Source organism: Lupinus angustifolius, chromosome LG09, assembly GCF_001865875.1.
Source record: "Lupinus angustifolius cultivar Tanjil chromosome LG09, LupAngTanjil_v1.0, whole genome shotgun sequence".
Lineage (NCBI taxonomy): Eukaryota > Viridiplantae > Streptophyta > Magnoliopsida > Fabales > Fabaceae > Lupinus > Lupinus angustifolius.
The window spans coordinates 20,717,739-20,731,412 of NC_032017.1; the positions used below are offsets into that span (position 1 = coordinate 20,717,739).

The 13,674-nt window shown below is 33.7% G+C and overlaps 3 protein-coding genes across 5 annotated transcripts; all 3 read left to right on the forward strand.

Annotated features, from left to right (window-relative positions):
* LOC109355877 (protein IQ-DOMAIN 1-like) lies at positions 1-2,501 on the forward strand. 2 transcript variants are annotated; one of them, XM_019599137.1, is made up of 6 exons: positions 1-352; positions 532-792; positions 1,217-1,414; positions 1,541-1,651; positions 1,730-2,110; positions 2,302-2,501. In XM_019599137.1, the coding sequence occupies exons 1-6, from the start codon at positions 284-286 to the stop codon at positions 2,410-2,412; spliced, it is 1,131 nt and encodes a 376-aa protein (XP_019454682.1). In that variant the 5' UTR covers positions 1-283; the 3' UTR covers positions 2,413-2,501. The 2 variants fall into 2 exon arrangements, with proteins under 2 accessions (XP_019454682.1, XP_019454683.1); XM_019599138.1 differs by having other exon boundaries at positions 1,730-2,175; positions 2,302-2,412.
* LOC109357511 (ribonuclease Z, chloroplastic-like) lies at positions 3,506-7,500 on the forward strand. Its single transcript, XM_019601515.1, has 8 exons — positions 3,506-4,023; positions 4,542-4,704; positions 4,770-4,840; positions 5,848-5,943; positions 6,018-6,131; positions 6,480-6,548; positions 6,870-6,944; positions 7,279-7,500. Exons 1-8 carry the CDS (start codon positions 3,637-3,639, stop codon positions 7,366-7,368), a joined length of 1,065 nt encoding a protein of 354 aa, XP_019457060.1. The 5' UTR covers positions 3,506-3,636; the 3' UTR covers positions 7,369-7,500.
* On the forward strand, positions 9,319-13,198 carry LOC109357496 (protein-tyrosine-phosphatase IBR5-like). 2 transcript variants are annotated; one of them, XM_019601486.1, is made up of 6 exons: positions 9,319-10,071; positions 11,634-11,733; positions 12,067-12,124; positions 12,222-12,328; positions 12,502-12,810; positions 12,848-13,198. In XM_019601486.1, the coding sequence occupies exons 1-6, from the start codon at positions 9,829-9,831 to the stop codon at positions 12,850-12,852; spliced, it is 822 nt and encodes a 273-aa protein (XP_019457031.1). In that variant the 5' UTR covers positions 9,319-9,828; the 3' UTR covers positions 12,853-13,198. The 2 variants fall into 2 exon arrangements, with proteins under 2 accessions (XP_019457031.1, XP_019457032.1); XM_019601487.1 differs by having other exon boundaries at positions 9,326-10,062; positions 12,502-13,198.

Here is a 13,674-nt window from a genome sequence, read left to right on the forward strand (position 1 = left end):
ACAGATCAGTATCAAACTTATCTCTAGCTTGCATGTGATTTCTCATTAGATATCTAGTTAGTAGTTTCTTGCATGCTTTAAACACAATTTTATTTAATGGCATTGTTGTGAATGCAACATGTAAGAAACTAAGAATGTCACTAGCCTTTTATACTTTATCCAAATTCTCTAATATTGTAGCATCCTCTACCATCTTTGCATTGACATATTAATATATATAGTTGAGTTCAATCTCATTAAGAATTTGTGAAAAGTTATCTCTTCTGAAATTGGTTAAGCTGATATGGGTTTCACTGGGGGATTGGTGAGAAGTGTCTTCAGAAATTGTTCTGCTGGGTCTCATGAAAGCAAAGTGAGTCTATCAAGTTTTATTATTCTATAGTTTCTCTCTTACTGGTCTAGTTAAGCATAAAACAGTTATGTTAGTTAACTTTTTCTAGTTCCTATACTGGTCTCATTAATAGCACTTACACCGTAGAGTACACAAATAAACCAGCTTTGAATTGTTAACCTATGTGGCTATGCTAACAGGTGAAACGCGAAAATAAAAGATGGGTATCTGTTAGAACATACTTGTGTGGTGATGAATTTAATTCAGTCCTTGCAGAGGAAGATTCGGCTTCATTTAAGAGCTCCGAATTCACGGTAACGCCGGACATGCAAGAGGACTTGACTGATAAAGAAGAGGCTAAAAGTGAAGAAACCGTGGAGAATAGACCACACTCAAACTCCAAATTATTGAATGAAGAAGAATCAGCTATTGTTATTCAGTCAGCATATAGAGCCTACTTGGTTAGCTCACCAAACTTTAATTACACCCATTTGCATATAATACATCGAAAGATATAGCTTCTTCTAACTAAATTTGTATGAAAGTAAAGGAAATATTGGAGCATGTGTTCATGTGTTTACCTTTTAAGGTTGCTTGTGATGAGTTCAGGGTGCATGGAATGAATGAAAACTGCAACATTGAATAAGGGAGAATGGAAGAAAATGAGAATTTATGCAACAATGTGAATTTCATCTAACTCCTTTATTTAACCCAATTTTCATCCCTCAGCCGTTTTTAATTTTTTAAATGAACAAAATGTCAATGGCTAGAACTATAGAATATAAGAGCATATTTAATATTCATATCAATGATGCATAGTATGTTTAACATTTGCATAAGGAATATTTCTAGCTCTTTAACATCACTTTATGCTGCACATTTCAGTTAAGGCGCCACAATGAAGAAATCGGATTGAAAACTGATAAGGAGGATCTCAATTTAGTAACAAATAGTCCAGACAGAAATTCCTTGAACACATCAATTGAAGTCCAAACAGGGAATTCTAATGAAGTTTTCTCGGTCGAAGGAGAAAAAAAGAGTATTTACCAACAGAGGACCAGAACTCAAGTAATTAAGCAAAAGGTATAACAGAAGACAATAAAACTTCTCTTAAGCTGGATTATTGGAGCTCATACTTCCATCAAATTGGCTACAATTTAGCCTCAATGCAAATTCTCTTAAGCTGCATAATAACATCGGCATTTTCAGGACTGGGATGACAGTACCGTGAGTAGCAATGTCGCGAAAATGAGGATGCAGAACAGAATGGAAGCAACAACCAGGAGGGAAAGAGCACTAGCTTATGCTTTCTCACAACAGGTAAACATTAAAAACTATTCATTATAGATACAGTGAAGAGAATACCTGAAATTAAAATACTAACTCTGGTTGCTGCAGCTTCGGATTTGTTCAAAGAGAAAATCGACAAAATATAATAGCATGGAACCAAATATGAGTTGGAGCTGGCTTGAAAGGTGGATGGCAACTCGCCTTCCAGACACTTCATCTATTGAAAGCCATTCTATGAAGCAGTATGATCCTTTTAACAGTAATCACAAATTCGCTACGAAGACGAGATTTTTAGATGCTGCTAGGGAAGAAAAAGAGAGCTGCGGTTCAAATGAAGTTCCCCTTCATTATGATAACTATTCAGTAAGTTCAATAGAAGAAAAAGTTAGCTTCAAACCAACAAAAGCAAAGACAAACTTTAAAGCTAGGAGAACTGTATCAAGGAGGAAAACAGTGCCAAGTTATCAATTCCTTGAAGAGCAGCCAAAGGTCAAAATCTCTTCATTTGTTCACAAGTCATGTCAAGCATAATAAATTCATAATTCTTGCTCGTGGTTCGATAACAAATTCAAAATCTCATGAGAGCTACTTAAGTATTTATAGTATACATGCATGCATTGCTTGTAGTTGTATGTGTCCATCACTTTCATCTTCTAAATAGAATTTTTATGCTGATGCAGGTTAGCAAGAAAGATGGTTCAAGCATGGCTGGTAAGGATATTAAGCATAAACAAGTAGGAAGCAGCAAGACAGAAATGAAACTTAGCACCATCAAACCTTCTAATGAGTGACATTTACATTAATCTGCTAAATAAAATCTACTTATGAGTGTAGTGTTGAGATGTAATATAAGCTCTACATAAAAAGTTGGATTCTCTGTATACAATTTCTCTTTAGTATGTTTATGCTGTGTTTGACCCAAATTCCAAGTTGATGATAAGAATATGAAGATATGTGGAGTTGTTTGTTTTAGTGAGAAGCTAATACTCTCTTTCATTGGGTCTAGCTTGCACATATTAATGATATTTGGAAGAGTTTAGAGCTTGTTTTATTTATATAAATGCATGTTTGGACGAACTTATATATAAGTATTTTTTTTCCACAGGTTTATGTGATAGTCTTATTAAAACAAGCTTATATTTTTGTAAATATTAACTGTGTGTATTAGAATTTAGAAATAAAGTCTCATCTCTCCTTATAATATTATCAATGTTCTATTTCAAGCTGTCATGCAAATAAAGTAGTAAGTAGTAACCTGCAATAGCATATAAGGAAACTCATGCAGTCAACCTTCAGTTAAAATAGCTAGAATTGTCTTTCATCCTTTACTAGAAGGTACCACCGTATCCAATAGTGTCTCATTCCTTATTTCAAGCCAATTATATATTGACATGTGAATAAAAGTAATAAAAAATAGTACTCTAATTGACTTGGGCAAGAAGTGAGACACCATTTAGGATATGTGATCTTTGTCCAACGAGAAGTTGTGCTAGTGATATTATCAAACTGGCTCCTTTTTGCTTCACATTATTGTTTGATCTAGTTACCCTTTGATATCATACTCATTTACTTTCAATCCTTGCTAGTTTATGAGCAAGACTCTTCAGGCATCAATATTTTAAGCATAATTAGCTATCTTTTTTTACATTTTAAATATATTAAATAAATAATACAAAGTTGAAAAAAAATAGTTACAATCCAATCTTATAAATAAAAGTTGATTACATTTTATATTAATATGGTAAAATAGTACTAAGTTATTCATAACCTTTTTATATTATCAAAACCAAGGTGAATTTTTCTTCTTCATAATTAGGAAAATATATTTTTTGTCAAAAAGTCAAAACCTTTAGTTCATACTTGGTACTATAGCAATGATTTTTTGAAAAGAAAAAAAAGACTCATAACCTTATCCGCCACCATCAACTAGTTCTGTCCTAAATATCTCTTCACTGTTTCACACAAACAAACCTTTCTTAAACCCTCTCTCTCTCTCTCTCTCCCGGGTAACAAGTATGCAAATTTCATTGACCAATTCAACCTTCAAGGTCCCTCAAACATTCCCATTTCACCAACCCTTTCTCTCTGATAAGCCACAGACCCATCAATTTCCCCTTCAAAAAAATCACCTATATGTGAATGCCCTTAAAGGGTCATCACGCTATTTATCAGAAATAAGCAAAGCCATTGATCATGAAGAACAGTATCGACAAGCTAGACAACAGGTTCACCGTAAAGGTGTGGACTTGGCAGGTATTACAGTTGAAGGTGTCTCTATTGGTGGCCAAGAAACTTGTATCATTATACCTGAATTCAAGTGTGCTTTTGATATTGGAAGGTGCCCAACAAGAGCTATTCATCAAAATTTCGTTTTTATAACTCATGCTCATCTTGACCACATTGTAAGCATGCTTTCTACAATAGAGCTTTTCTTTTATGCTTTGATTTTGGGTTATGTTAGTTGAAAGGAAAAAGAAGACTGTGTTTATTTTGATTAAAAAAAAACACTTTTTCACATTTGCAGTTTGAGCATTTGTTTGGCTGAGGTTTTATAAAAACAAAAGGAAAACTAGAAGCTGCAAAAAATAATGCTGATGCATGAAATTCAGATTTTTTTTTTTTGAAAAGATACATTTTTCAGATTCTCAAAAATTCAATTTGAAAGATGTTAGTGTTACACCCTTATAAGGGATAGGGAGATGTGATGAGAATGAGAATGGAAGAGAGATATGAAGAAAAATAAGGGGTAAAATGTGATAAAAGAAAAAGTGATACGAATATGAGTTGAATCACTTATGCACCCAATTGGTCACTACTTTGTTTTTATTTTTATTTTTATTTTTTAGATCCTTTCTATGTCTTGTAATTGGATGCTCAGATTGTGTTTAGCTTAAACTCACGACGATTTCAAATGATTTAGGGAGGGCTGCCAATGTATATAGCGAGTCGTGGTTTATACAATTTAAAGCCTCCCACTGTATTTGTGCCTCCTTGCATCAAAGAGGATGTTGAGCAGCTGATTGATATTTACAGGAAAATGGGACACGTTGATTTGAATCTTGAATTGGTTGCTTTGGATGTTGGTATGTGTCATTTGTCTTTCTTCTGTAATATCTTTGAGGAATTGATTGGTGAAATTTGATTTCAGGGGAGACATATGAGATGCGAAATAACCTTGTTGTTCGACCATTCAAAACTCAACATGTTATACCCAGCCAGGTATCCTTCAACCCATCGTTCTGTAGTCCTTGTTTTTTAACTGAAGGCTGGAATATAATGGTTACTGGTATTTTAACTTACCTCGCTTCTTGTACAAAAGCTTTTGAATGAAGAACTTGCCAAAAAAATTAACAGGTTTTGGCTTACAGAATTTGTATTCTATCTATTTTTACTCTAGAATCTTCTTATAAAATGCTATCATTTGTTTTGTCGGGTGAAGTAGCATAATTTTTTATATTTTAACTTGTGTATTTTGTGTGATTTTTCTGTATTATGTCCATCTCTTTGATATTGTATATTCTGATAGTTATAACATTTTAATTATGAATGAAGGAAAAATAATAATGAGTATAAGCGAGTTCATAGTACCTAATTTCCCCCCACAGTGATAATCTGGATTTATATAAAAACTAATAAGAAAAAAAAAATACTATTAGAAGGGAAGAGATAAGAAAAACATAACAAAAAAGCATGTTGATCCCTTTGCATGTCTAACAAGTAAACAACTCTGAAAAACCTATAGGCAAAGCAGCAAAGGGATGCCAAAAGAGTAGCCATATAAACTAAGTCTTGGGCTGAAAATGAGTCATTAAACTATCTACGACTATTTGTTTCTGGCCATATATACCAAATTTCTGCAAAAACAGAGCATTGCTACAAAATATTAGCTTCTTTACAAGCCAAAACCTTGAGCATTAACCACCGGGCAATGCAAAAAAAGATGAGGCTCAGTTTCTAATTTTTAACCACACATTATATGCACATATCTCGATGCAAAGCAGTAAGAGTTCCACACTTAAAGAGCATGTCTTTAGTGTTAATCTTATTAAGAACATCAATCCAGAAAAAAAATTAACCTTTGAGGGAGACTTGGATTTCTAGATGGGTTATCGAAAAGAAACCTATCTGGATTGTGAGAATATGTATTGCTAATGATTGACACCGTGCAAGAATGCTTTTTAAGTCTCTCAGAATAAGAACAATTTTAACCTGGTAGTGTTATGCAGGGTTATGTAATCTACTCAATCAGGAAAAAGCTGAAGAAACAGTACACTCACCTCAATGGGAAACAAATTGAGAAATTAAAGAAGAGAGGCGAAGAGGTTTGCATTGTCTGCAACTTAATTCTGATTTAAATCTTCTTTGATCTTTACTTGTAATGAGCTCTCCTTTCTAGATTACAGACACCATATTATCTCCTGAGGTGGCCTTCACTGGTGATACAACTTCGGATTTTTATCTTGACCCACTTAATGCTGATGCGTTGAGAGCAAAAGTTCTTATAACCGAGGTACAACCCACTCCTTTAGTGAAATGAGTAAAATTACTTTATCACCGAGTAAATCCTTAAAACAGGTATTCCTAGTGGTGGTTCAGAAGTCTAATGTTGGAAGATGTCCTAAAATAAATAACCACGTAAGAAGTTGTAGAATAAAATGGCTCAAACATAGTTCATTCCTTAAACTAAATGAATTTCTAATTTAACTTTTCCACTCATTAGATTTTGGAGTTTGTTCTTTAAGCACATCAATTAACAACCCGAGCTACTTTAGGGGAATTTTTTGTTAACCCTTTTCATATATGCTACACCCTTTCTTTTTGTCTTTGATTGATTTGATTGTTGAGACTTCTTTAACAGGCAACTTTCCTTGATGATTCAACCAGCATAGAGCATGCTCGGCAACATGGTCATACACATATATATGAGGTAATTTGACTTCTTTTGTTCTTTTATGGCTTCTTTGATTTATAGCCATGTTATTATCATATTTATTATCAACATGCAACAGAATTAGGAGGCTAAATACAGTTTTTTCAGAATAGTTTTACCAAGTAAATAGCTGACTAGCCATGTAACTTACTGTATTTATGACTTCTTCTCATGCCATATGCAATATAAGAACCTAGAACCTCTATATGCTCTTACAAATTCACACGCCGTGATTCACTGGTTCTTAAAATGATGAGTTTAGTGCATAGTCTATTGAGGAGATTTCTGATCCTAAGCAAACTTGTATTAACTATGTAGATCATGGAAAATGCGAAGTGGATTCGCAACAAAGTGATTTTGCTGACTCATTTTTCATCAAGATATAATATAGAGGTAATGTTGTATTTATCCTTTTAAGTTGTACTATGAGCTTTTGCATCCCCAAAGTGCTCATACCTGCATTTGTACAATAAGATGCAAAACTGCAAGAATTGTGTATTATCTTGACCTTCCTCTTGAAGGGCACCATATTATCCAAATTGGGCATAATCTAGAGAGTTGTCGCAACCCGATTTTCAATTGGAAGATCGGCTCTACGACTAGGCCCATATCCTCTTGTACCAAATAAATATGCATTTTATAATTTTTATGAATGTTAAGAAACTTCAGAGCCTCTTTAATAAGTCACTGAATGAAATAGTAATATGTTCTTTTTTATCATTCTCAGGATATTCGTCAAGCTGCATCAAAATTGCAGTCCAGACTATCTGCAAAGGTGGTTCCTCTCACAGAAGGTTTCAAATCATTGCACTCTTAAGTGTTCAAAGTGAATTCAATCTTTACTATTATCAATGTATTAGTGAGTACCTAGAAAAATGTGTCATATATCATTGTTTCATAGTTTCTTGTAATTTAAGTTAGAGACCTATATTTCTTTGTGGGTTTTTTCTCTCTATAATCTACTATTTACTTGAATTCAGCACCATAGTTGAGTAGTCACTACCCTAATGTATTTTACAATTGGTGCAACCCTAGACATGAGGAGCACATCTGCTGCCCCATAGTTTGTGTCACTCCATGTGTCATGGGCTTGTGATTGGTCAGAAAAATATTTAATAATCAAATTTTAACTTAAATATTTTTTTTCTGATCAATCATAAGTCCATGGCACATGGAGTAGCACAAACTATGAGACATCAGATGTTACCCTTAGACATGCTATGTGGCCTAACCTAAATCTATTTCAATGTGTTTCTATATGCTTTAGAACAATGGTTCATAATGAGAGGGGTGCATCTCTATGTGCATGAGGCAGAGAATAAAATGTTGAGATTACCATAGAAGCAAACACTAATCATTAAATTGTTATGATGAAGTGAAAGATTAGATTTTTTCTTTTGTCTAAATCAATGTACCTTCCACCAACAAAGACAATCTTATTCGAACTGGATAAGATATTATGGGTGGCAAAACTCTCCCTACTAATGTACTTCGAGATTTCTATTTAAGTTAGAACAATATTTATCAATTAATCTATGCATTTGTTTGAAAGATTTGATTTTGAAGCATAAATAGATTTGGCTCTCAATCATAATAATGGCTTAATGATCATAGGAAATTTGAGGTTAATCTTTGATCATTACTTCTTAATACCAACGTTAGAGACTAATTTTTAAAAAATAATGTATATATATATATAACATACCAAAAAAGGGGTCCAACTAAATAGATGCAAAACTCTAAGATTTGTGAATTGTCTTGACCTTGCTCTTGAAGGGGCATATCCTCTTGTATCACCTAAACATATATGTATTTTGTAAGTTATGTGTTAAGAAACTTTAGTGCCTCTTTTTGTCACCCTCATGATATTCTTCAAGGTGCATTAAAATTACAGTACTCTTAAGTGTTCCAAGTCAATTCAATCCTTACTATTATCAATATATTAGTGTGTGCAGATAAAAAACCACGTCCAAGTAACTTAAATCTGGTTCATAATGTTTGTATATGCTATAAACCATTGGTTCATTGTGAGAGGGACATATTTCCCTTAACATTATTACGGATTACACTTTATACTAATTTATTATTATACACCAAGATGAAGGATGCACTTATTTCGAGAGTAAGTTTTTCTCATCCTAACCATCAATTTTAGGGAAATCCAATGGTTTTAACTAGTGAATATATATAAATCATTAAATGTCCATAGTATTGATATAACTATAATAAGAATTAAGTTTAAAAAACTTACTTTTGTAGTAAACGAATCATCGGCTTGTTGTTTGACTCCAAAATAGTTTTTACTACTATTCTTTTGGTGAAAATATTGGCCATCTATGGGGTATAGTTGATGAGTATAATAACTATGTACTTGCAGTGGTAAAAATTTATATATAGTGTATTATCCATAATTTATTTGCATTACTTTTATTTAAAAATTAATGATAATTAATAGTGAATATAAATGATATAATGACAATATATAAAGTTCATATATTATTAATTTATACATCTTTTCGTAGTTGATTGATTACCAAATGTAACCGGGTGCACTTAGATTATCCTGACAGATGGTTATGAAGTTAATAATAATCTATGCAGTAGGGATTCATACTGGATTGTCCTAGTGACTTGGTGTAGGATTGTCCTAGTGATTGAAAATTCACACATGTAAATATGTAATAGTCTTGTTGAGGTTGTTGATTTGAGTTTGTCCACATAATGACAAATGAGGTTTTATACCAAAAGAAACATGAGGTGTTAGGCACGTTGCTACACCAGATCTAGGATAATATGAAACCTAGATTATTCAACTTCGCTATATCACATCACGTGTCCCTTTAAGAATCTCCATGTCCCCAATATGCCTATAATTTCATCCCTCTATATCCATCTTCTCTCTTCAATTACAATCTTCACATTCAGATTTTATCAATCAATCAATCCCACTTAGAATACAACATTATTATTATCAACTACTTAAGGAAACTTCCTTATATATAAATATATATTTTGTTGTCTCTATTTCTTTCTTTCATTTTTCATTTTTCATTTCTCTCTCTCTTTTCTTCTCTCCACTCTATACCCCTTCTCTCCACTTTGCCAAAGCTTCAATCTTTCCTTGTTAATCCATCTTTATTCCTATTTTCTCGATCTGGGTTTTCGTCTATTTTGGATTTTGAATCGGTTTTCGTTCGTGGGTCTCTCACCACTTTGGAAAAGATCAAATATTTATTAATCCACCTTATTGTGTTGTATTTTGATCGGATCAGTGATCATGAGGAAAAGAGAAAGGGAAAACCCTTGTGCGGTGTGTGGCCACTATCACAAGTACGAGGAAGGTGAAGTGTGTTCAATTTGCGGCCACCGGTTAACGGTCGGAGAGAAAACTTCGGTGCAAGTTAGCGCCTTCCCGTCGGTGATCTTGCCGGAGTTTCTTTACCTCGGAAGCTACGACAATGCTTCACGCTCCGAGCTTCTCAAGACTCAGGGAATCACTCGCATCCTAAATGTAAGGGCGATAGATAGGGTCTTCATTGATTTTTTAAATCTGATATTAAATTTTGATGAGTGAGTTTGTTCCATATGTGCTTTCAGCTTTGGATGATGATGATGATGATGCATGTTTTAATGTTTATAGGTGCTGGAATGGTGAACATTCAATGATATAGAAATAATTAATCTATTTCTTCTGCTTCAGGAAAATCTAGAAATTTCTCTAGTGATAATCTGGATTATGTTGTTTTGTGTGTTTGAAATATTGTGTGTGGTGTGAGATATAAGTAATAAGTAATAAAGGAGTAAATCCTTTATTATTGAGGAATTTTAGGTAGTGTGGTTTCACTTGCAGGTTTTCTAACCATCCTTGTAATTTCTAAGCAGCCATTGCATGTTTATGATGCTCAGTTAAACATTTCGCGGTTGGTAGATAATTTTGAAATTTTAAATTGGTTGCATTGATTGGCTGGTTAAGGCCTTTTGTTTTATTGGCGAAATCCATGAAGCTTAACACATAAACTTAATTACCGTTTATAATTCTACATTGATGATTGATTAGTGGAGATGAACTAGTTTTAAATAGAGATATGCGGAAGTGGCGAAGAGTAGTGGAGAAGAAGTTAAAGCATATGCAATATGTTTTTATATATATAATGTGCTTTGCACTTTGCAAGTAAAAAAGGTCATCTAAATTAAACTTATCTGTAAAGATAACAAGGTATACCCACTTTTAATTTAATTTAAAGCAAATTGTGATCTTAACCCACTAAATAATTTAAAGGTTAGTAGACCCTCACTTACTCACTTTATAGACAAGCTCACTCCAGAGAAGCCTTGTGCAAATCGCTTTACTGTAGTCAATAGCAAGTGAATCATGGCTGCTATTGTGTCCTTCGAAGATGCTATGTTATGCAAGGGAGAAATCCCCATATTATTCTCTGTTTTAGCTGTTTCACATTGTTGTAGAACATTTTAATAATTTCAAACTTTTTTTTAGTTTTTCACTTGTAACTTATTTAGGGCTACGAACCCATCTTCGGCCAATTAATCCCTTACCCCCTCACCCTCAGTTTTTTGCTCCATGGTCCCCAATTCCCCATGAGTGCTCCTTCAGCCATGTGTTTGCAGCAACCCTCTATACTCTGCTCTGTTTTCTAATTCCCTTCTTTTTTTTAATTTTTTTGCTGTCTTGCTGCGTGCTTTGTAGCCGACCATTCCCTTTTCGCTTCATTTTTCTTTATTTAAACTTTCTTATTTCCTTGTCTGTTTGGTGCATACTTAACAGCCCACCACCTTTTTTGGCATCACCTTCCTTGATCAACTAGTAACTAGTTAGTTATGCCTTAGATTGATGCTGACTGTTGATTACTAATGATGAGTAGTAACCATCCTACTATAGTTTCTGGGGTCATCCGCTACGCACCACTATCCGGGATTGACAACATAGATATGAGTACAATATAATAATTAATATGATGATAAATGAGATTTTTAACTACTCAGTTGTGTGAATTTATTAAGGTTTGAAATCTTCTTATACAAATTTGTTGAAAGTTTACTATCTTATATTGTCTCTGAGTGCAGACTGTTCCTTCTTGTCAAAATCTCTACAAGAACTCATTTACCTATCACTGCCTCCCAGATGACAAAACTTTGCCATTTGATGAAGGAATTCGGTTTTTAGGTATGTTCTGTCTTGTCTATTTAAATTTCATGTCTTGACCATTTTATTTAGTAATGTGCCTCTTTCAACTTGTAATTAGTTTACAATTTTTATAAATACCTATGAAACATGATAATTATACATACTATTGGAATATCAGTTAGTACCTTCATGCTTTGTTTCTTTTATTTATTTTGATTTATCACGTATTTTCAGTTTATACTCATTCAGGCAGCACGTGCACATTCTGAAGTCGTCAATTTAAGATCCATTTATAGTTGATATTGGTGATTATTTCCCTGTGTTTCTTCTATTTACCCTTATAATGAAATCAATACTGTGCTTATTCTACAGAGCAATGTGAGAAGGACAAGGCTCGTGTGCTGGTTCATTGCATGTCAGGAAAGAATCGGTATGATATTGCTGCAATGTGCATGACATTAATACTCTGCACCAATATTCGTATTTGCATGTGTGTGTATTAATTTCATCTGCATCACATATGGTAGGTCTCCAGCTATTGTGATTGCATACTTGATGAAGTCCAAAGGATGGAGACTTGCACAGTGTTATCAGTGGGTAAAAGAACGGAGACCGTCTGTTGAATTAACTGAAGGTATATTTTCTATTTCCAAATTTGCTCCCATCTCAAGTGGTAAAACTCATGTGCGTTTTTCTAATATCGGGTGCAATTATTACAGTGAATACTTGCACCTTTTCATTTCTTTATTTTCCATCATGGTACTTACCATCTTTCTGACATGTGTCCCTCCTTTCTTAATAATGTAGGTGTATACCAGCAACTGCAGGAGTTAGAGCACAAGATCTTTGGATCAAACAATGGTGGAAGCTCAATGCTGCCCGGTTTTCCACCTGCAAGTTCAATTAGCTTTGGCTTCCCAAAGATCAATGATTCACCTCCGCTTCCTGCCTTCGGCGGTGTTGGAACTAATTCAATTTTCGCCCGACCACCCCTAGACTTCGCTCCAACCACATTTACATTCGGAGCTGGTCCAGTGCAGAATAGTGCAACTGGAAGCACATTTACTGCAAATCCACCTAACAATCCACATGGTTCTGATATCCAAATGGATGGTTGTTGATTCTGACCAGCATCCTCTGTGTGATTATGCTGCTTGATGATTTATCCGCGGTATAGTTTATATAGGTACCAAGGTTGCCAACTGTTATATTTCAAGTCAAGGTGCAGTAATCATATAAGTGGCTTGTCAAATTCTTCTATACAGAGTTCTTTTTCTCATGTGTTTCAAATCTTTTAATTTATCTGGTAGTAGTAGTGGACTAGTAGTATTGAATTTCAGGATATTTAGTTATTTAATGGCTTGATATGCTTGTTTCAGTGTATCTGCACTTTGACATTGTCTAGTTTTTAATTTGGCAAAATTCTACCCTATAAAGTATACAACTTTAAACAATCATGTTGCCATTATTGATTTACAAGAAATGGGTTGAAAAATTTGGAGACAAGTTATGATTTTGTAGTTTTACTGAAAATTTATCCATGAAATTATCCTAACAGAGTAGTAGCATAAGAAGATGCATATTATAAAGTAACCATGTGAGTTATTCAGCTTGCACTTGGACTCCATTTCATGGTCCATTTGTTTAGGATTCTCCAAAATTCATTTTGACATAAATGTTTTTTAGAATGTTGAGATTCTTTTTTTGTACAAATATTTTTGGTGAAGTTCTGCCAAAACATTTTTAGTGAAATTAAGCTAAACAAATTTAAAAAGCTCAATTTTATTACAAAAGTGATGCTAAGTTCAATTTATTTTCCACTCTACTTCTCCAATATCAGTTTATTTGCATCCTTATCCTGTTATCACTATTGTTCCATGATTTTCTTCCCTTTCCACTCCTATCTAGTAAAAGCTCGAATAAGATTCATGTGCTGCATCTTTCTTGTTCTTTTTAAAGAGTGTAAATTGAGGTACATAA